This window comes from Myotis lucifugus, unplaced genomic scaffold (genome assembly GCF_000147115.1).
Source record: "Myotis lucifugus unplaced genomic scaffold, Myoluc2.0 scaffold_326, whole genome shotgun sequence".
Classification (NCBI taxonomy): domain Eukaryota; kingdom Metazoa; phylum Chordata; class Mammalia; order Chiroptera; family Vespertilionidae; genus Myotis; species Myotis lucifugus.
Window position 1 is genome coordinate 364,776 of NW_005871374.1, and position 24,502 is coordinate 389,277.

Sequence of the window (24,502 nt, forward strand, 5' to 3'; positions counted from 1 at the left end):
ATATATATATATATATATATATATCATATATATGTAAGACTCCCCTCTGAAACATCAATAATAGTGCTACTTAAAATTTACAGGATTGAGAATGTATTGCAAAAGAGGGATGTCAGTGAAAATGGTTAAGCTCTAAAAGATAGATGATCTCTCCACAAAAGCATTGAAAAAATGAAGCAGAAAGGGTCAGAGCCAACTTTGATAGAACTCTGGAGAACAGTCAAAGGTGGACAGCAACCTCATAAAGGCAGAGTCAAGAAAAAGGCAACTTAAAAATGGTGGGAAAGCTTTGTGGCATTTACACTTGTCCTTGTCTCCACGCCCTGTCCTGGAGAAGTCCTGAAGATGGCAGTCACCATTCCCACTGTGACACTCTGGTCCCTGTTTCTGGAGGGAGCAGAGCTATCCTAGTTCCCAAAGGATTGTGTTTGTCTATCCAACTAATCTGGAGGCTGTCCTAAGATATAATATGGCTTTCTTTGTTTTGTCTAACTCAGAACTCACTCAAGGCAGAAAAGCAGTGGGAATTTTTGGAAAACATTATATAAGGAAAGGAGCAACCTGACACCACCTGAGGCAAAAGATACAGTTGAGGCATAGAAAGAGCTCCAAAAGCCAGGGGGTAGGACTGGGTAAAGGGTTTCATGGGAAACTAGGGCATTTGAAACCGCTCATGTATCCTGGGGAATAGAATAGAATTGTCCAGAAATGAACCCATACATCTGTGATCAATTGGTTTTCAACAAAGATGCCAAGATCATTCAATAGGGAAAATGGTGCTGAGGCAATGGGAAACTGTAAAACTATGAAATTGCACTATTTTACAACATATGTGAAAATTAAGTCAAAATGAAACAATAATCTACATATAAGTACTCAAACCATACAACACTTAGACAAAAACATAGGGGAGAATCTTAATGATTCTGGATTCGACAATGGATGTGTAAATATGACAGCAAAGGCATGAACAGCCAAAGGGGAAAAAAAGGTATGCAATCGTCACAGGGATCTGCCCTCTACTCACTGTTGAAGGGGAGCAAAGTTTGTTGCCCCAAAATATGCCTCGTTGGGTATTGATTATTTTAAGCTGGTTATTTTTTAGAAACAAATGACTTAGGAAGAAACTTTGACCTTCCTTCTAGCTTCCTCAAAGAATTTAGATAGAGGACCGGCTCCAGGAAGGGAGATACCATCACAGGTAACTATAGTTTAATATGAATTAGTGTGTGAGAGACACAGGAACCTAGCAAGGTCCATTTGCTCAAAGTCCTCCTTGTGCCCTATTATTAGGTTAGAGTTTATATTTGTTTACTAAACATTTGCCTTCCCATTTCCATGTGAACTACCTTCCACCACTAGAAGTCCCAAACAACTATCCCGACCCTCTTCCCCATTGCTTAAGATGGCATACAAACCTCAACTGCCTAATAGGTCATCAGGCCCTATATTCTTACGGAATCTCTATAAGCACATACATAATTAAATTTAAATTTGGTTATATTCTCCTTTTAATTTGTCTCATGGCAATTTAATTCTTAGACCAGCCAGAAGAACTAAGAAGGGAAAGGGGGAATGTTCTATTCCCTATCACTTCCTAGAATCAGTTTGTATTTAAGGAGATGACTGTGTGAATTGACCTAAGAGCTGTAGCATTAAGAACTGTGGTCAGTTTAGTTGAAGAGGATGCTGTATTGACATCTTCCACACCTTAAAGAACTTCTGTGACCCCACCTAGGTGTCTCTGATTTCAAAAGCAGAAATGAGAAACAGTAGAGGAATGGTTGCCAGGGTACCAGAACAAGTGGAGAATTTCTTTTATAAAATGGATGGCTCATCAGATTTCACAACCAGTAGCTGTAAAATCCTTCAGCATCAAAGGAAAAACACAGAAATATAAATTTTTAAGAGAGAGGGTGTAAGAAAGAAAGACCTAGGCTTCCTGCTTACCAGGGTAGGTGAAATATTCACAGTTGTCTCTCTTTTAAATAGTTTTATTAATGTAAAATTCATATATCATAGAATTCACCCAGTTAGAATATAGTATTCAATATATTTCAGTATATTTGCAGAGTTGCTAAACCATCACCACAATCAATTTTAAAACATCTTCATCACTGTATCCATTAGCAGTCACTCCCCTCTCTCCCCGATTCCTAGCTTCAGGCAAATACTCGTCTACTTTTTGTCTCTATAGATTTGCCTCTTCTGGACATTTCATACTAATGAAATCATATCATATGTGGTCTTGTGAATGTTTTCTTTCACTGAGCATAATGTTCTTAAATTTCATCTATGCTGCAGCATGTTTCAGGGCTTCATTCTCCTTTATTAACAAATAATATCACATGGTGTGGATATACATTTTGTGAATCCGTCCATCTGTAGACAGTCATTTGGGTTGTTTCCATATTTTGCTATTGTAAATAATTCTAATTCTGTCATGAACATTGTTTGTGCAACTTTTTATGTGAATGAATGTTTTCATTTCTCTTGAGTAGATATGAGTGAAATTGCTGGGTTATATGGTAACTCTGTTTACCATTTAGACAACTGACAAATTGTTTTGCAGAGTGCACATTTTACATTCCACCAGAAACATGTGAAGATTCTGACAGCTCCACATCCTCGCCCTTACTTGTTATTTCCTTTCCTTTTCATGATAGCCATTCTAAGTGGGTGTGAAGTGGTATCTCGTGATTTTAATTTACATTTCCCTAATGACTAGTGATTAGAAGCATATTCATCTGTTTATTGGTCATTGATATATCTTCTTTGGAGAAGTGTTTATTCAAGTTCTTGTCTGTTTTTATTTGAATTAATTCTGTTTATTTTTGCGTTTTAATCATTTTTAATATATTCTTGATATATGTCCCTATCATGCACATTATTTGAAAATAATTTCTCTCAACCTATGGGCTTTCGCTTTCTTGATGGCATACTTTGAAGCACTTTTTTTTTCTTTTCAAATTTTGATGAAATCCAATTTATCAGTCTTCTCATTAATCACTTGTGCTTTTGTGGCATATATAAGAAAGCATTGCCTAGTCCAAACCATATAGATTTACTTCTGTATTTTCTTCTAAGAGTTATATAATTTTATCTCTTATATTTATGTCTATCCACTTTGAGTTAATTTTTGTGAATAGTCTGAGGTACAGATTCAACTTAATTCTTTTGCATGCTGTGCCAGCTTCATTAGTTGAAAAGATCATTCTTTCCTGATTGGATTGCCCGGGCCCTTTGTTTCTGGAAATCAATTGGCCATAAATGTTAGGAGTTATTTCTGGACCCTTAAGCTTCATCCTTAATAATTTATACTGGTACATCTATTCTTAAATCAGTACCACATCGGCTTGATTACTGTTAAAGTGCCTCTATAGACTTTTTTCTTTATTTAGTGATGATTTTAAGTTATAGCTAATTTTTGAGTTGTATGTACTTAGAGGGCAAAATTCAAAATAGTTAAGTCTTTCCATTTTTAAGTGGAAGTTTTTTTATCTGTAAAATCTGAAGTCTGGAAAATCCAGTTTCTGGGCATATTGGCTCATGGTTGTAACATCCTATTCAATGTGAAATTGCAACTATTCCTCACAAGACTAAGTGACCACATATGATTTTCTTGGTTTGACATCATGTACCAATGTCTCTGAGACTGAAGCAATGTGTGGCCCATTTGTCAAATTGTTCATTTTATAATCATGGGATAAGTTTAGGTTTCCATTCTTTCAGGGTGTAAAACCACTCACGACCACACAGAAAACACCAGACAGGCAGCGAGTACAGCTCTTGAACAACCAGCCACATGTTACAACAGAACAGCTACTTTGCTGTTACAGAAGAAAGCGAATGATCTCTCCACAAACCTCAATCCTTTCTCAATGCCTGCTACCAGTTTTCTCAATGGTTTTAGTTAACATTATCTTTGATATGTTCAGAGAGATGAGTAGAATGACACTTACATAGACCCCAAAGGAACATACAGACAAGCAATATTTTTGCGTTAAAATTTTTAGAATATACCTACATTATCCACAAGTTGAATGATGGACTTTGCTGGTACCTTAAATTTGTTTGAATTTAAAGTACTTTGTTTTACAAAATTCCCTTTGAATGAACAATTTACTCCTTATAGAAATGTCATTGTTATTGTGAGTAGCAGACAACGTTAAAGGGATCTAATTAATGCCAAGTTATTCCTGCAAATAAAATGTTTCCACCTCAGTGGATTTTACCTAGTGAAAATGTTTAAAATAAATAGTCTCCTGGGTAAAATTTCTGGATTCAGAATTGCTACCCCCTCCCCAGCTTCTTCTTAATATTCATAGAAAAATCTAAAGTAAACTACAAACTGCTGAAAGCCTTTAATTAGAAGTCTGTTCTCTTACTACTAGTACATTGTTTAATATTTAAAAAAGAAAATAAATAAATTCAGAAATCACTTTCAACTTACGTTTCTGAGAGATTGAAAACTCGCTGAGGATCTCCATTCTCAATGGCATATGTTATTGGGTCTCCCTCTCGATCAGTTGCCTTCAGAGAGAAAACATAATTCAATTAACAACTAATTGATATGGCTCCTATTCAGTACAGTGTAATATAGAAACTTGAAACTAACACACAGAATACCCATGACTAATAGCATAAATATTAAAAATGAGCTAATGGCAAGATATAAAATAAAAAACTTCATATATGATTCCAGAATTTCTGTCATTTTATCTTATCTGAAAGTCATAATCGTGAATAAGAAAAATACATTCTAAACTCATATATAATCTTACCTGGTGGGGAAACACAGTAGAGATTTTCCTAAGGTTTATGTATTTAATTTTGCCCGAGTCTATAATTTAAACGAATGTATTAAACTCTACATAAATGTTTACATGTACAGAGATTATTTAATACACTTTTTTTCTTTTTTCTACTCAGAATATATCAAGTCAGGAAAGCATAATAGAGCCAGACAGCTTGAATTTAAGACCAGGCTCCACTTATTGTGTGATTATTTCTCAATTTCTTCACTGACAAAATGAAATGCATAATAATATAAAAGTTAACAGATATTAGAAGGTTTAACTGAAACAATCTATGCCAAGGCACACAGGCTGACATCTGCCACATTCTAAGTTTCCAATAAATATTATCCTGCCTCCCCCCTCCTCCTGTCACTCCAGTCAGAGAAGATTAAAACCTATAGCTTCTGACTTTGAGTTCTGGGTTTCTCTTACCCAAAATAAAGACACACACTCTACTCTGTGGCGCTGGAGAAGGGAATTTGATCTAAAATGTAAAGCATTTGAGATGGGTGGGGGAGGGATAAAAAAAATTTTTAAAAAATGTAAAGCATTCAATAATTTCCTTTTCCAATGAGTCCTTATACCCATTACAGAAGAGATGAGTAAAAACAATATAAATATCCTATGTAATAAAGAGCTAATATGCTAATAAGACTGAACAGCAGAACAACTGTACGGACGACCTTCCGGACAACCTTCCAGATGAAACCAGGACTGCGAGGGCTGGCTGACGCAGCTGGGGCTGGGAGGGCGAACCCCTTGCACGAATTTCATGCATCGGGTCTCTAGTAGATGATATAAAAGGGATATAAGAAGGATCTACTTAAGTATGACCCAGGAGAGAGGATGTATCTGAGAAATGGCTAAAAGAATTTTATTTACAGGTTACTGGCCCAGCAGACGCTTGTGAACTCCCATGTCCAGAACAGCAGGCGCTGTTTCCACTGGTAGATCAGATGGCTTTGCCGTGCATTATTACATAGCCCTGGTCATAAACAACTCTATCAGCTACCACAATGAATGGATGGCCAGAAGTCTCTCCCAGACTACCACAACCTGAGTCCTGAAACAACTGAATAAGAACAGATAATATTTAGAAGGTGCCAGGTTCTATGAGAGAAGCTTTGCTGGATTATTTATGCCATATCTGGAGACTGTGTTTTATCATTAAAAAGCTCACATTAAATTTTTCTGCTTTTCTCTTTCAGTCATTTTTACCTGTCAAATTGCTATCAATACTGTCATTTCTGTTTGTTTGCTCATTGGTATGTGGGTTTTTTTGAGAGAGACAATTTATTGTTTTGTGTTTTCATAAATGCCAGAAGAAATAGATTCTGAAGCATGATAGCTTTGTGCAAATACTTTTAAGTCCAGATTAAGGTTGATTCTTTCTTAATAGATCTACTCTAATATTTATTCCTTTTGTGGATGAGGTCACTTTGATTGTGGTGCCATTTATGTATATACATCCTTATTTTGTTATGTTACTAAAATGATAATAGAGAATAATACTTAGAGGATTCTTAATTTTTCCTCCTGATAAATTAATTACTTCCACCCCTGAGATACTTTAAAGTATTTCTTTAGTTTTATTTGATGGTTTAAATGTCAGGCTTTTAAGGATTGTGGGAGCCAATAATTTTCCTACTTGATTCTCATGTGAGGTTATGCCCATATTGGAAGCTTTGAAGACCCAGGATTTAGAAGGAAATCCTCATTTGATTGTTTTCTTTCTTTTATCCTCTTAGGAAATTCTTTGTTGTTATTTCAGGATCTGTGGCAAATGGTGTAGTAATTAGAGAAGATTCATAATCTCTCAGTCAACTAAACAAGGGGAAATGATGTCATCTGGCTCAGAGTTCTTAAATCTATCCATTACAAGTGTTAGTTCTAGTATAAATACCATATATATCTACTTGCCAATATCTAAAGGGAGAAATAACACAGAAAACATGTAATTGGAGAACTCAGCAGAAGCAAGGATTCTTAAAGTATTAAGATTTGATCATGTGCATATATGTGTCCTAAAACACATTTGTAAAATTGTTAAAAAAATTTTAATTATGATTCTAGCCAGCCTTCTCTAAATGATCGACAGAAATTTATATATGTTATTGAATAGTGAATCTTCAAGTTAAAATTAGAAACTATATTTACATGCCTTTTCTCATTTAAGTCTCATAATAACCTAATAGGTGAATGCAAAATACACAATATTTCAATTATATTACTTTTCTGACACCATTCCAATTAGAGTTCTTTATAATTTATTTAATTGGAAAATACATATTTTTTAAATTTAGAGATAATAGTAACTGTTTAATTTTTAAAGAATTACTTATCCTTAGTACAAAAACATTCCTATATTTTTATTTTCATCAGTCAGGTCAAATCTGAGCCCTTCACTAAAGGTCTGAGAGGAGTATGGGAGCACTCATCTTCCCTACATTTTACTGGGTAGGCTCTGGAGTCAGCCACCTGGTTCCAGCCCTGGCTGTTCTATCTCCTCTCAGGATCGATACCTACCTACAAAAGGACGATAATAACAATAACACCGATAGTTTTCACTCATTAATTCAATAAACATTTATTGAACATCTTTACTGTTTTAAACGCCAGAACAACAGAAACCAGTGAACAACAGAAAAAAAAAATTCTTCCTTTGTGCAGTTTATATTGAAACTTGGAGAAAGAAAAAAACAATTAATTAAAGTTTATAGTTTCAGATCCAAATAAGTGTTATTAAAATATAAAATGATTCAGGAAGGACAGATAGGGAGGACAGAGTACGGATTTTCACTTATTTATAGACTATCAGGAAAATGTGGTAAACACTTATAAAAGGTGAGAGAGCAAGACACATGGGGAAGGGCTTTCTAGGCAGAGGGCCTGGCAAGAGAAAAGGCCATGGGGTAGGAACATGCCCAGTGAACTGAGCAGCAGTAGCAAGGAGCTCCTGTTGTATTTAGCCTCAGATAAACAACCCGAGGTCATGACTGAATGAGGCTCACTTTGAATAGCTAGCAGTAATGGAATTTAGTCATTGGTGTGCTGACACACGTTTAGCAACATGATAAATTAAGACAAAGCTGGTTTTCCCTTTCTTTTTGCTTGAAGGACAAAAACTCTCTTTAAAGATCAAAGCAACTACTCTTTCTAGCCTGCTCCACCAAATTAATCACTGCATCTAAATTGAAGCCACCCATTTTTCAGAACCACCAATACGGACATAAAAGTATTAAGCAGTGTGTTTAGACACTGTTAAGTAGGAATTTTGCTCAAGAAACAAATCTTCACTAATTTAATATTCTGATCATGTTAAAGACAAATGCAGCCATCAAATACCACTAGGTAGCGTGCACTCTATACACAGAATGATTCTACACATTTCACAGGACATTAAGACAAAGTACCTGCCCTTAGGGATTCTAACATAGATCAAAATCAATAGGTTTAGATAATCTTTTCTCTTCTCACTTAGGCAAACAAGTTCTGATTTATGTTATTAAACTACCTGAGAGTAAGTACTGAAGTTCAGTATAGCAGAGTTTCCCAAAGTGTGGATGGGTATCCCTGGTGATAAGTTGTTGGCCCTTTAACAAAATGTTAATGTTTAATAATATATTTTAATATTAATTACTGTGTATGTTTTATGGCAAGTAGTGTTGTTTTTGTCATTTATGATTCTGATATAAAATCTCCTTTTTGAAATCAGTTTATTTAGGTAAAAATGGCAGTTTATTCAATTTTATAAAATATGTCAAGTTTTATGAAAAATAACATGCAAATATAACAGAGCTGAAACTTGGAAATGCAGCTAATTTAGAATGGCACTGTAATGCATGAGAATACCCTAAAACCTTAAATTCCATCCCTTTGTTATGATTCATGTTGCAACTTTATTCCTTCTCCCTCTTCCCTATGTGGTTATTTAACACTTCCTCCTCAGGATTCCAATATATCCTACCCCATCTTTATCCTCAGCTAGTGACCCTAATTTCTGTTTAACTCAGAAAATGAAAGCAATTTTCCAAAAGCTTTCCTTAGCTTTCAGGATATATGTACTCCTGGGTCTTCATTCCTGGTTCTTCTGTCTCCTCAGCACCTTACAATCAATCTTTGATTATCTTCCACATTCATTTGCTTAAGAATGTCATCAAATCTCAAAGATTTAAACATGACTTAAATGCTCAAAACTGCAAATGCATATTTCTAGCCCATACTGCTTCCCCAACTCATACCCAAATGTCTACTTGACAGCCTTTATTAGATGTTAAAAGATATTTCCAATTAAATATTTAAAAAATTGACTTCCTCCTCCTTCAACCTTTTCATTCAGGTTAATGGAAATTCAATCCTTCCAGTCACTCAGGCTATATTTTACTAGGCATTTTCAACTTCTATCTTCTTCCCCATATCCCATCATCAACAAATCCTTAGTTTCTACCTATCTATAATAATAAAAGTGTAAATATGCTAATTAGACCAGATGTCCTGGACATCCTTCCAGGACAAAGCTGGGCTGTAGCTGTAGAATTGAGGCAGCTGCCGGCTGTGAGGGAGGGATCCAGGCAGCCACGGCTGCCAAGGTCTACTGTGCACAAATTTCAGTAAAAATATAACAAGATTGAAACCACTTCTCACCATCTCCAGAATATCACTCTAGGCTTTGTCTTGTCTACTAAAACAGTTCCATAACTAATTCCCATAATTTCTCATATGTCTCCACTACAGATTATTTTTCAAAAGAATTCATAATGAATTTTTGTTGTTAGGGCTGGGAATGATATGTATTTATTTAAATCTTTATTGTTGAAAATATTACATTATGTCCCCCTATTAATACCTTCTAGCCTGCCCCTGGTCCTGACCCCAGCCTTCACCACCTTATTGTCTGTTAAATTTTAACTCTATGTTACTGCTCTACTCAAATTCTTCCATTAGAACTTAATTTCACTTAGAGAAGTTATCTTCACACCTCCAGCATTACTGATATCATTTCTATGATTTTCCTCCTCTCTTTCTTTATTGCACTAGTATTTTTTATTCTCCCTCAAATACACTAAGCAGGCCTGAACCTCAGGGCCATTGTACTTGCACCTGATAGACTCTTCCCCAGATACCCACATGGCTCATCCTCTCACCTTCTTCAACTCTTTACTAGTGTCATCCCAGTGAAACTGTCACTGATCAAATTGCAATTCCTACCTATGCTCTCCATTTTCCTTCCTGCATGTTTTCCACATAGAATCCATCATCTTCCAAATTCTGTATAACTCACTGATATATTCTGTTATAATTCTCCTCTTCCTACTAGCATGCAAGCTCCATGTGGCAAACCTATTGTCCATTTTTGATACTGATATGCCTTAGTACTTAAAGTTAGGGCCTGCCTTTGCACTTCCTACAACCAAGAGGGTAAATTCACTGTAAGGAAGGAAAAACAGTGAACCAGGTTTGTCTTGTGTTTTAATTAATTATATTTAAATTAGTGGCCCGGTGCATGAAATTCATGCACATTAAAAGGGAAGAGAACCAGACCCGGCTGGCCCCACCCCCATTGGGCGAGACCCAGACCCGGGCAGCCCCACCCCTATCAAGCCCCGCTGGCGGGGGACACAGCGTCATGTCCCTGTGCACGCGCCCCCCACGCACACAGCCTCCTGCTGATTGGTCGTTACGGCGTGAGGGCGTCACAACCATTAGCACATTAGCTCTTTATTATATAGGATTTAATTTGGTCTTCCTCTTACATACTCCATGTGTATCTCTCTCAATTAGTTCTAATGTTGAGAGAGAAAAGACACCCCTGTTCGCCTTTGAGTAGGAACCCCAACTACGGGGGCCAAGGAGCAGTTCACCTGGACCAGACTGCCACAAGGGTCCAAGAACTCCCCTACTCTCTTTAGTGGAGCACTAGCATCTGATCTAAGTTCCCAGGACAGGACTTGGGATGTGTTCTACTTCAATATGTAGACAACCTCCTACTGGCTAGCTCCATGCAAACTCAGTGCTGGGAAGGAACGTGAGCCCTTCTGAGGCTCTTAACTAAAACAGGTTACTAGGTGTCCAAGAAAAAGGCACAAATCTATCAGAAAGAAGTCAAGTATCTAGGCTTCCATATCACCCAAGGGAAATGAAGGCTAGGGACTAAAAGAAAGCAGGCAGTATGCGCCATCCCAGTCCCTAGCACCCAGTGGCAGATTCGGAAATTCCTAGGAGCAGCAGGGTTCTGTCGAATTTGGACCCCAGGGTTTTCAGACCTGGCTAAGCTTCTCTATGAAGCTTTAAGAGGAGAAGAGAAGGCACCCATCAACTGGGGTGCCATGCAGGAGAAAGCCTTCATCACCATAAAGGCAAAGCTCACTGAGGTCCCAGCATTAGGGCTACCAGATGTGACACGAGACTTTAATCTTTTTGTTCACGAGAACAGCGGGGTAGCCCTAGGAGTTCTAACCCAGGAGTTTGGACCCTGGCAAAGACCAGTAGCCTATCTCTCCAAGCAGATTGACCCAGTTGCCTCTGGGTGGCCCCCGTGTCTCAGGGCCCTTGCGGCCACGGCATTATTAGTCAAAGAAGCGGATAAGCTTACCCTGGGACAAAACTTAAATGTAAAAGTACCTCATTCTGTTGTTACCCTAATGGAAGCTAGTGGGCAAGAGAACGAAGGAAGGTTGGTGGATACTCCCAGATCATAGGGTCTATGTCCCAGAACAGTTAGCCCATAAGGCAGTCTTCCAGCAGCATGAACTCACCCATTTAGAGAAGACTGCCCTAGAAGCTTTGTTAGGCAGATACTACCTAACTGCCCATCTTCCCTCCTTATGTGCCTCAGTCTCTCAGCGTTGCCTCCTCTGTGCGCAGAACAATGCCAAACAGGGTCCTATAGGACTGATAGGAGTTCAGCGCTGTGGGCAAGCTCCCTTTGAGGACTTAGAAGTAGATTTTACAGAAATAGGGCCTAGCAAAGGAAATAAATACCTACTAGTCTTTGTTTGCACCTTTTCAGGCTGGGTCGAGGCATATCCCACTCGCACAGAAAAGGCGAGAGAAGTCACGAAGGTGTTGCTGAAGGACACAATTCCGCGGTATGGAATGCCTCTGACCATAGGGTCCGATAATGGCCCAGCCTTTGTAGTGGAAATAGTACAACAGGTAGCCAAGGCTTTAGGAATTAAATGGAACCTACATTCAGCTTACAGGCCTCAGAGTTCAGGGAAAGTACGTAGAGCACATGAACCGGACTCTCAAGCAGACAAGAACCCAGGAAAGAAATCATCCCTGCATCCTGCTCAGGAAAAACCAGCTACTCACCTTTATTTTCTTTTTAAAACTGTTATGGGATTTTGGGAACCCAAGTAAAATAATATGTATTCAAAACTGAAATACAGGACATTGAATTCTTCAGTGTTTTTCAGTAATTATTTCAATGCATATATTTTTTTGCTTATGTTTAAATCTAAACTAAATTTTTTTCTTAGCTCCAAATCAACCATTTCTTGGTAGGTAAGTGTAGAATCATCACAGGCACTTCTCAACATCAACTGCAATCCTATTGTTTTCCCTAGACAAATGACACCCATTAGTTTGTTGAGTACACTTCAGTAACACTGTTTTTGTTTCTTTCTACTTATCAAAATCTCACAGAAATAACTGCATTTGCATAGTTAAGCTTTAAACAACACTAGCTGCCAGTATGTGAAGCAATAAATAGCCATAAGGAATGCAGTAAACACTGAGGTTTATTGCCAAATTACTAAAGGTAATACTGATTACTGTTATTAAAATTCCAGTAGCTATCAAAAAATTGCCCAAACATGTACTCCACATTCAAGCCCATATTTCAGATTAGTCCTCTTTTATTTAACTTTTAGGAAGAGCAGAATGGCTTAATTTAGGTCAATGAAAATAAACAAGAAACAACAAAAACTTTTTACCAAGCAGGTTTAGAAATTGTAAACTTTTCTTTGGGTCATACGTAGTCTTCTGACATTGAAGTATATACAAAATTTTATTTTCTGCTAGGGCTATACATTTTTGTTTCAAGATCTGTTACAAGAAGGAGTTTGATGAAAGTAGGTCTCCACCACTTCCACAAAATTTGATAACAAAAACCCCACATGCACAGGTATATTAGTTAAATATCATCTAGAAAATTAGAAAGAATTCTCTAAGGCTTTAAGGAAAGATAGAAATAAGGAAAGGAAAGATTAGAAACGGCACTAACTAGGTAATGATGATCATTTTGAGTTGTCTTTTGCCATTATCTCCAAAATATCTGTTATTCCTACAATCCCTCATAAAAAGTTCATTAAAATATATATCTTATAATTTACCTTATTGTTCTGGTGACTATGTTCTGCTAAGACAGGGTTTCTCAGTTTCAGCACCACCAACATCTTAGCTAGGTAATTCTGCATTACTCTATCCCCCACCTCTACCCCTACATATCAGTTTAGAAATACAAAGCAATAAATGCTTTGTAAAAGCACACAATTCTTGGAACAGCAAAACATATCTGAAGAAAATACTAAAATACATCTTTAAATGTGTCTTTCTACTTCTAAATATATGCAAGCAGTTTTTAAAAATAAGTTATGTTTTAATTTCATTACAATACCTAGGGGTATTTATTACAGTTCATCACTTGAGTATATTGTCTTGCAGAAAACTTCCCACACATCCATTCCCTTTTACCTCATCTTGAGGCTGTATGACCTCAAGTCTTCATTTCAGATTTAATCAAGAACAAGATGGTTCTTATCATCTCTATGTCCTAATTACAGAGGCTGTGTGACAGAAAAAGTCCACACAGAGCTAATCAATAGAGAAAGGGGGAACATGCCTGAGACTGATGACCCTGTTTGAAACCTTAGTTCTAGCCTTTCTTAAAATCAGATCCATCGGATTTTCAATAAATCTTTATTGATTGCATGGTATATTCCAAGTATTATTTTTGTTGCTGAAGATACAATAGTGAATAAAACAAAGTGTCTGTCATTGTGAAACTAATATGTTTGGCATACTGATAGGTAAGATCACACAAAATAAATAAACAGAGTGCACATAGGGTAAAAGTAAAGTAGGTATGTATTCTGAGACATTGTATTGTTATTTTTTAATATATAAGGTGATGAGGAAGGACCATTTTGCTAAGGAGAAACCTATGGGAAGGGAAGACAAGACATAAGCCATGTGAATGTCTTGGAAAGGAGCATTTCAGGCAGTGAAAACAGCAAGTGGAATGGTCCCAAGGCCGGCGTGGCCCCATATGCAAAGCAATGTCCTATGCTCGTGGTCGGCAAACTGCGGCTCGCGAGCCACATGTGGCTCTTTGGCCCCTTGAGTGTGGCTCTTCCTAAGCCTTAGGAGTACCCTAATTAAGTTAATAACAATGTACCTACCTATATAGTTTAAGTTTAAAAATTTGGCTCTCAAAAGAAATTTCAATTGTTGTACTGTTGATATTTGGCTCTGTTGACTAATGAGTTTGCCGACCACTGTTCTATGCAACTAGAATAGAAAGCCTGAGAGGATATAGGATGAGAAGTGGGACGTGAAGTCAGGTGGGTATCAGACATTTGCTTTTATTCTGGGTGTTCTGGGGAAGCCACTGGAAGATTTTCAGAAAGAAGTGATCTTAGTTAATTTTTAAACATCTGTCTGTTGTGTCAATGAAAGGATGTTGTGTCATGGTGCGATGAGAGTAAAGACCAGTAATGTAGGCACAAATTGATGGTGGCTAGGATCAGGATAAAAGCAGTGTGAGTGGTAAGAAATGGTGAACTTTTGGATATATTTTGGGACCAACCAGCTTTGTTAATTGATAGGAAATGAGAGAGGGGCAATGAAGAAAGAGAAAAGTCAGAGATGATTTGAAGGGCTTTGGACTGAGAATTTGGAAAAATGAAGTCATAACTTACTGAATATATGAAAATGAAGGAGGGCCATTGTTTTTCTAGGGCAGTGGTCGGCAAACTCCTTAGTCAACAGAGCCAAATATCAACAGTACAACAATTGAAATTTCTTTTGAGAGCCACATTTTTTAAACTTAAACTATATAGGTAGGTACACTGTTCTTAACTTAATTAGGGTACTCCTAAGGCTTAGGAAGAGCCACACTCAAGGGGCCAAAGAGCCGCATGTGGCTCGCAAGCCGCAGTTTGCCGACCACTGTGAATCTAGGGGATCGGAGAAGTAAGTACTAGGAGTTGAGTATGAGACACATTAATTTTGAGATGCTATGATAATACTATGATTTGGCTGCCCATCCTCCCTTCAAGGGACAAATAAATGATTCCCCTGTATGTTGGAAATGTTGACTGCTGAGGGGTTCTAGCTGCTGGTCTTATTCAGAGAATGCCTACCTTGAAAAATTCAAACTGCTTTCTGGGGCAACCTGCATCTGACTCATGGGTACAGGTATATAAAGGGCCTACCTCCTTCTACCAACCTTCTAACTCTAAAGAGCTACCACATCCCTAGAGATTTCTAGGGACTCAATTGAAGCCTTTATTTGGATTGCACTGAAGTTCAACTTCTCCCTAAACCTAATCCTGCTTCCTTCCTCTCCTTTCCACAGAACTTGATTCCAAAAAGACTCCCTAATAAACATCCTGCAGCTGAATTTTCATCTCAAAGTCTGCTTCTTTGGAAACTTAACCTAAGACAGTGGTTACTTCATATCCCAAAGTAAATATTGATACTACACTTGAAGGTGGGTCTGGAGTGTTAGGGCAGTGAGCTAAACCGGATATGTGAATTAGAACTTGTGAGCACATAACAATTTGAACCTATTAAACAAGATGAAATAATCTTAGGAGTGATTGTAATAGGTAATGAAGATTAGAAACTTAAGCCTTAGGACATTTCAACTTTTAAGAGATAGGATAGCCAGAGAGGGTGGAGAAAAATACCAGGACTCTGTGGTGTTCCGCTAGTTGGCAAAATAAGTTTTTAATAAGGAATGAATTATCAATTCTTACTGATAAATAGAGTAAGATGAGGAATTGATTTGACAATGGAATAGGAATTGGGACCACAAAAAGAGCCATGTCAATTGTTTGATGTGATTGTAATCTTGATTATAGTAAGGTCAATGGACAATAGGAGAAAAAAAATCAGCAAAATTTTCTTCAGGAAAATAGGGATAACATATCTGGGTGGTTTCCAAATGAAGGAAAGCAGAGTAATGGGTAAGTTGTAAGAGTGGTTTATGGAATGAAAGTCCATTTTTTTTCATTGTTCTTGCTTTGTATTTTAATTAGGAGATACCATGAAGATTTTCATGCTAATGGAAATGATCACACAGCAAGAAAGCTCATGATACAGAAAAGTAAATCGGTGATTCTGGAGCAATGTTCTTGAGCAGGCCAGAGTGGGCAGAACCTAGAATTGGTGGAAAGGACCCACACTTAAAAGGTGCTGTGTTTTCATTTTGCACTGGGCCTTGCATACTATCTAGGAATCCTGAGTGCTATTCAAGGTGTGGTCCATGGAGCAGTGTGGTCCACTCTGCAAAGTGGTCATTATCAATCATTTACACTAATAAAAGACAAACATGCAAATTGACCATACTTCGCTACACCTTAAGCCACGCCCACCAGCCAATCAGAGTGACTATATGCAAATTAACCCAACCAAGATGGCGGCCGGCAGCCAAGGAGCTGGAGAGAACAGGAGGCTTGGTTGTCCCAATGATGGAGGAAGCAAACTTCCTGCCTGCCGCGGCCAGCTGTGAGCTCCACTCAAAGCAACAAAGTTTCAATTATAGAAGGTAAATAAACCCCAGATACCTGCTTTCAGCTGGCCATGGCCACGGAGCTGGAGCGAGCAGGAGGCTTTCCTCCCGCCTGCCCTGGCCAGCTCTGAGCTCCTCTCAAGGCTACAAAGTTTCAATTATAGAAGGTAAATAAATCCCAGAATAAAAAAAAAAAAAAGGAGAAGTGGGGAGCTTCCGTTGCCAGGGGGTTGGCCAGCCTGAAAACGGCCCTCAGCCCTTCACCCAGACTGGCCAGGCACCCCAGTGGGGACCCCCACACTGAAGGGGGTGTGACCAGCTTCAAACAGCCATCAGCCCCTCACCCAGGCTGGCCAGGCACCCCAGTGGGGACCCCCACCCTGAAGGGGGTGTGACCAGCCTGCAAACACTCATCAGCCCCTCACCCAGGCTGGCCAGGCACCCCAGTGGGGACCCCCACCCTGAAGGGGGTGTGACCAGCTGCAAACACCCACCAGCCCCTCACCCAGGCTGGCCAGGCACCCCAGTGGGATCTCCACCCTGATCCGGGACACCCTTCATGGCAAACCAGCCGGCCCCCACCTGTGCAACAGGCCTCTATCCTATATAATAAAGGGGTAATATGCAAACTGACCCTAACAGCAGAAGGACTGGGAATGACTGGTCACTATGACACACACTGACCACCAGGGGGCAGACGCTCAATGCAGGAGCTTCCCCCTGGTGGTCAGTGCGCTTCCACAGGGGGAGCTCTGCTCACCCACAAGCCAGGCTGACAGCTGCCAATACAGCGGTGGTGGTGGGAGCCTCTCCTGCCTCCTCAGCAGCGCTAAGGATGTCCGACTGTACCTAGGCCTGCTCCCCACTGGCAAGTGGACATCCCCTGAGGGCTCCTGGGCTGCCAGAGGGAAGTCTGATTGCCAGTTTAGGCCCAATCCCCCAGAGAGCGGGCCTAAGCAAGCAGGTGGTTATCCCCTGAGGGGTCCCAGACTTCGAGAGGGCACAGGCCGGGCTGAGCGACCTCCCCCCACCAAGTGCACAAATTTTTGTGCACTGGGCCTTTAGTCCTATATAATAAAAGGCTAATCTGCAAATAGACCAAACGGTGGAACAACTGAACAACCAGTCGCTATGATGTGCGCTGACAACCAGGGGACATGTGTGCAGAACATGGCGGGTATTGGCTGCAGCGGGATGATGGAGCAGGTGAGCGGGGGTGCCGGTCGCTGTCATCAGGGCGAACTTCTGGTGGTTACTTAAAATTCTTTACTTCTGCACCACCATGGTCCCGCCCAGTGCTCACATCTGCTTCCCACACTGGTGCTGGCTCCGCTCATACTTGCTGCCAGCACTGGAGCCACTGCTTGTACCTGCTGCCAATGCCGGAACCACTGCTCACACCCGCTGCTGGTGCCTGGCGCCGGTTCTGATTACATGGCACCATCAATGGGTGCGAGTGGCAGCTGCCGGCTCTGATTGCCCCTGAGGGCTTCTCTACCTCCCCCTGCTCCTGAGGGGCGATCAGGGCAGCAGCCGCCACTCACACCCGCTGCTGGTGCTGGCCCCAATTGCTCTGTGCAGTCAGTGGATGTGAGTAGGGCCAGCACCATCAGCGCATGGGAGTGGCAGCTGCAGGAGCAGGGCTGCCAGACGGGACTGGAAGGCCACAGCAGGAGGGGCAGGGCAGGGGTGCAGAGGATGAGCCAAGACACGCCTCTGTGCCCACTGCAGCCTCCACAGCCCACAGTTCCTTTCAAGGTGCACAAATTCCTGCACTGTTCCCCTAGTAATGATATAAAAAATTTAGACTCAATTTATCTAGAGTAAAATTTAGAGTAGATCAGAAAACTTTAAAATAATTTGACAGGATGATTTTATATCTGTTGAATCTAATGGTAAAAATTGGGCTTTCATTCCTTATCTTTTGTCTCTTATTTTTCTAATGATTCATTTAAGTGCATCCTTCTTCATTACAGGGGCTTGAGAAGCATTGATCTAGTATGCAAATGGAGGAAACAGTTTAGATAAAAACTGAGAGAATGGGAGAGGGAGAGAGAGAGATAAACATCCTTGAGAGAGAATCAATGATCGGCTGGCTCCTATATACCCCCCATTGGGGATTGAGCCCGCAACCCATGCATGTGCCCTGACCAGGAATGGAACTGTGACCTCCTGGTTCACAGGTTGATGCTCAACCACAAAGCCACACTGGCTGGGCTGAACTTTTAGAGAATTAAAAACAAAACATGAATACAGGTGCAAAGAGGCTTGGTACATGCGGTGATGGAAGGCTGTAAACATCTTCATCCAAGTGTTGATGACAACTGGGAGCAGGATGTGCCACAAGAGAGCTATTCTCCTTGTGAGTGAACCTCTGCCTCCAGGCTGAATACAAGCCACAAATTGTTACTTGTGTCCACCTGTCCCACCAGCTACAGCACATCTGCTTTACGCTCTGTACTATCAGAAGAGGCCATTTCATCTTAATTTATTTTGAAGTTCAAAAGAACTTGAGAATATGGCTGTATTTCCGGCACCATATCAAGTTTTCTAAGCTACTAGCCCTCTCTGAGGGAAAAATAAGATTATTTTCACCCATTTCCTAGGTGTCCTACTTCTTGTTAAAGTGTAAATCAGAGACAGAAGTGAAGTCTAACTCTATTAAAACATGCATTTGAGTTATAGCCTACAGCTGTTCTGGGGCAAAATTGCACATTTTTTAAATCATGTTTACTTCCTTCTTAAGAAAGCAAGGGTCAAAGAAAAGATGATTTAAGAGATAACTGTTTTAAATGTATCAGACCTAGGGTTCTGCTTTCCCTAACCTCCCTGTTACTTCCCTGCCTTTATTCCTATAAACACACTGTAGTCTACGAAAGATTTACATGGGGCTCTGTTATACGTTAGGAAGAGGAAGGTACACATATGAATAGAAAATACATAAAATATATGTTTTCCTCATGTTGGACAGCTTTATATTCCTAGAGATGAAAAATCATCCCTAGATAATGAGTATCCCTTAGTGTCAAGGGCACCAAAATTGTGTTTGGAAACTTAGACATAAGAGCGCCTCTGCTATAAAGGAGAAAATGTTTACTACAAATTTGATTTAATTTTTGCAATAAGCAGATGCTTGGAATTGTAAGACACATATCTCTCTCCTTCTCTCAAATTATCTATCTGTCTATCTATCCTTCATACAAAATAGAAATTATACTTTGGCACTAGGTAACTAATCAGTGTTCAATGTATGTCAACTTTCTTATGTATACTCACAGTGACATTATTCTTTTGATATAATGCTAATGGTGAAAGAACCACCTGAAGTCTAGTGCAAAGAAAGATGAGAAAGTGTACTTTCCACTTCATGAACTGAAAATGAAGAGGGAAATAAATGACTGTCGTTTATCAAAACTGGGGTAACCTACTAAATAGAGTAAGTAACATATTATGAAATTAAAAGGGAAATTGTCATTTTTTGCTACTGCAGTGTTAATCTATTCAGTAACACATTAAAGAACCAGAATGCTTAAAAAAAAGTGCTTCTTCAGTGGCAAAAGGGAAAGTCTTCAAGTAACATATTCAAAGTGATCCCCATAATATAAATGACACAGCAAATTCTATAGTGCAGGGCCAATTTGTAACTGCTCCAGCTACAAACCTTTCTTAAATCACAAAATTCTATTATCATCTTCAGGGGAAAATATATACTATTTTACAAGAAGGAAGGAAGGAAGGAAGGAAGGAAGGAAGGAAGGAAGGAAGGAAGGAAGGAAGGAAGGAAGGAATATTTAGAACATTTGAAGGATGCAAGAGAACAAATTAGCACCTAAGACAAGACCTGGTAATGCAGAATGGCAGGCTATTATAGGAAAGCTTGCATTTCATTCAAACTGTTATGGAAATGGATCAATTATGTAGTTAAGATCAAGGCAGCAGAATTTTTTCTTCAGGACTAAAAATAATAATTCCTTGAGGCATACAGTTTAAAATCTATAGCTCTTGAAACTATAAATAATGAGAAGAATAGATAAAGACAAAAATAAAATGCACATTGCAAGCTGACTAAAGCAGTCTTATGTTTATACTCAAGTAGCTTTATTAGTAATATTTATGATTTTTTTCTCAGGTAACCAGAGATAGCAACATACAACTTTTTAGTCTGTTTCTCAGCATTTTCTCTTTTCTCCTACTATTTGTGTCTAGCTGCTTTACATTCTCTTGCTGTTTGCAAGAGACCAGAATTAAAAATAGCTACCATAATTTAAGCACCTTCTTTTTCATTTCAGCCACTGAGCTGTACATCTTACATGCTATCTCATTTAATCTCTGCTTCCCTACCCCAAATACAAATCCCCCCCCCGCCTTTTCCCTGCCCTACCAACATCAGGTTTTGCTATGTGACTTGTGGAACCATTTGTCTATCAGTGGTTCTCAACCTTCCTAATGCCGAGACCCTTTAATACAGTTCCTCATGTTGTGGTGATCCCCAACCATAAAATTATTTTCGTTGCTACTTCATAACTGTAATTTTGCTACTGTTATGAATCGTAATGTAAATATCTGATATGCAGGATGTATTTAGGCGACCCCTGTGAAAGGGTCATTCGACCCCCAAAGGGGTCGCGACCCACAGGTTGAGAACCGCTGGGAGATTGTATGTTCTTGACCTATTAACTGAGGAGTAGCCAAATGAATTGCTTTGGCTAATGGAAATAAAAGTGTGGGTAGATGTTATATGCATTACTTCTAGGTAACAGCAATGAATTAGGTTTTATTTTGTTTTCTTGCTCACAGATAACATTGCCTGCAGATCAGTAAAGCACTCTAGAAAGAGGCTGCTTCATCGGCCTCAGTTGTGGAGCAAAGAGTGCCAACTTTTTGAATGTGAAATTTGGCAACAAAAACCTAGCTAGACTATTCTATAATTTGGTACTTAAAAGTGAGTGTGCCCCAACAAACACCCAGAATATAAATAGCGAGCTTCAAGAGTGTAGAGGGCGGTGAGGAAACAGTCATTGAATGCTATAAGGATGGAAAGCCATGATAGGCAGGGGTGAATCATTTAGCAAAACTGTGTGTGCAATGACTTAAAACAGAAACTATGTACCAAAGGACCTCATAGATCTTGGCATCAGACTTAGCTATGTGATTAGTGTGAAGGCTTATAGATCCCTACTCTGATTAGCCCAGGAGCAGTCTTATGACTTGGTTTGGGAAATGAAATGTAGGCAGAAGGGCTGTGTGTCACTTCTGGAAGAAGCAGTAAGAGCTGGTTTATGGTTTATTGTGCCTTGCTTTTCACTCTGTCAGAGAACAACACTGTCACAGATAGAGCCTGCCCCATCCTTCTGAGTGGAGTGACAATGACGAAGAAAAGCGCTGGAATTGGTCAACAATGGACACAGGATAAGATGTAAACCTTTTAGTTATAGATCATTGAATTCTGAAATTGAGCATGTGTGCAAATATAATCTAGCTATCTTTACTGATTAAATAAGTAAAGAACTTGAACAGTGCCTGGCTCTGTACAACCTGCAATGTGCCACTCAAGTGTTAGATATTATTATTATTATATGAGGATGAGGAGGATGGTGATGATACAAGAAAGGAGGATTATGTAAGAAAGGAGGATTATGCTAATGGTGGAATATGAGTCAGATAAAAGGGTGATTTGGAAAGAAATAATGCTCTTGTAAGGAGAGAAGACAGCTGAGACCTTATATTTGAGTAAAACACATAGTCCTATTTGGAAGGACTGGCCCATTTTTAGAGTGATGCAAGTAGATTACCATTTCAGAGGGACAAAGATGGAAAAAGCTGTTAGACTTAACTCATGTTAAGAATTTCAATATTGGGGAAATTGGCAACATATCCATGGGTGTGCTGGTAAAAGTTTAACAACCAGCTCTGGAGTAGGAATACATGATTTGTTGCATTTGTCCATCTCTGTGACATAAATCCAACCACCATGGCCGATTTCAAGCTGACAATGATACATAATTGAACATGGAGTTGGAGAGTGATACACAATGGGCTCTTGTGATCTCAAGTGCACAATGTGGCTCCAGCGCACCATTCCAACTGGTCTCACTGGCAGCAGATGAGAAAGATATAGAAACATGCAGGGAGACAAAAAAAAAAAAATCTCACCTATTGCTAACCCCAGTCAGCATAAGACATTTGAAAGAAGAGCTCTGGGTACAGAACACCATCAATCAAGCAGCCAGGCAAAACAGCCTTAATTCACTGAGAAAAATTGCAGCCTCCCAAGCAACTTTTATATAAAACGCAAAGAAAACACTTAAAAGGGGGAGGGGAAACACAAAGATTGTTATCTAGAAAGAAACCACTTTGATCTCAGTCAAAATAGATTATTTTGAAGTCAGTCTGCTCTTATCTTTGAAAATATTTTCCCATAAATTCTGTTTTCCTAAATTGAGCAGTGAGTCAGCCATGGGTAGTGGACCTATGTGTGAAAATGAAAATTGGGATGCAGCTAGGAAGACCTCTAATGCTTCTGTTATTAGAAGTCTTTGGAAGAGTAATCTGATGGAAGCTTTTGGGTTTTTAGGTCTCTGGTTTAAATTCAATCTCAGTTGATCATGAGCAGAAGTGGATGGCTAGTGGCCTATCAAAGACGCCTTGATTGTGTCACCCCAGTTCTTTCTATAGAGATGCCACTGCGATTGGCACCCTTTCTTTTGCTTCTATCAGAAGCACAAAGGGTGAATAGAAATGTCATTTCAACCGTTTTCTCAGCTTTTGTACTAGAGAAATCTGAGATATGAAAAAGGCCAGCTCCTTTCATCTTTAACTCTCCAGTGGAATTATTCTCCTATAATATGATTCCAAAATCTCTCTGGGATGTATTGCAATGAAATCTGAGCTACCTCACAACTAAAATTATGTCTTACCTTATAGAAAGTTAAATAACATATAGGTACATTCTTCAGGCATATTTAAATGTAAAACATTTAAAGTTTCTTGGCCTGATTCTAACAAATCTATTATTTATTATTCTTTACTTATTTAAATAAATAAATCTTCATATATGCAAATAAAAGAATTTCATTAAATGCACTTGTCTTAATATTTGGTTTTGGATATTTCAACATTTTAGAGAAAATATATATATATATATATATATATATATATATATATATATATATAATTTTTTACAGAATGGAAGGGAGAGGGATAGAAAGTTAGAAACATCGATCAGCTGCCTCCTGCACACCCCCTACTGGGATGTGCCCGCAACCAAGGTACATGCCCTTGACCGGAATCGAACCTGGGACCCTTCAGTCCACAGGCCGACGCTCTATCCACTAAGCCAAACTGGTTAGGGCAACATTTTAATGATTTAACTAGCTGTTTTCCCTTCCCTAAAGAAACTGCAATTTTTTTCTTACTTTTATTTTATCCATTAAAATTCTCCAAATTTCTATATTACTAATAAGTCTACTTTCATATAATTTTGTTTTCCACATGTTTTAATAGTAAATGAATACCAAAAACAAACCCTTTCTAGTTACTAGAGAAAAAAAAACCACAATAGGTCCTAGAACAGAGGCACGGGAAAGTATCTGATAATGTCAACCAAATTTTTAGCAGCCTCAAAAATAAGTAGGATATAATGGAATGAGCCGTATTTTGGAAATGATGAGAATTCAATCAACTCTTCTTAGGTGTCATTTACTCTCTATGGGGTTCACTTTCCACATCTGGATAATGAGGTTGCTGTGTTTCATTATTTTTACATTCTTTCCAATACAAACATCCTTTAGAACCTCCACTTTTCCATCATCAGGGAAATGATGTCAATATTCAAATGGAATTTGAACAATTTATAGCTATGCCTTATGTCAACTCATTTGATGGTAAACATTGATCCTGGGATTTTCCAAAATCATCCTATTGAAAGCTCTCCTAACCTTCAAGGTCAGCTTCCTGAATTCTC

General features: G+C 38.9%; 1 protein-coding gene across 16 annotated transcripts in view; it reads right to left on the bottom strand.

Annotated features, from left to right (window-relative positions):
- The window catches only part of PCDH15 (protocadherin related 15), a 537,899-nt gene that overhangs the window by 197,865 nt on the left and 315,532 nt on the right, over nucleotides 1–24,502 (bottom strand). For 15 of the 16 annotated variants that reach the window (XM_023764291.1, XM_023764288.1, XM_023764290.1 and 12 more), the window contains one exon: nucleotides 4,454–4,533. The exons of the other annotated variant lie outside the window; for it this stretch is intronic. In XM_023764291.1, coding sequence (XP_023620059.1) covers nucleotides 4,454–4,533 — 80 coding nt within the window. The remainder of the gene's footprint in view (nucleotides 1–4,453; nucleotides 4,534–24,502) is intronic. 16 annotated transcript variants of the gene reach the window in all.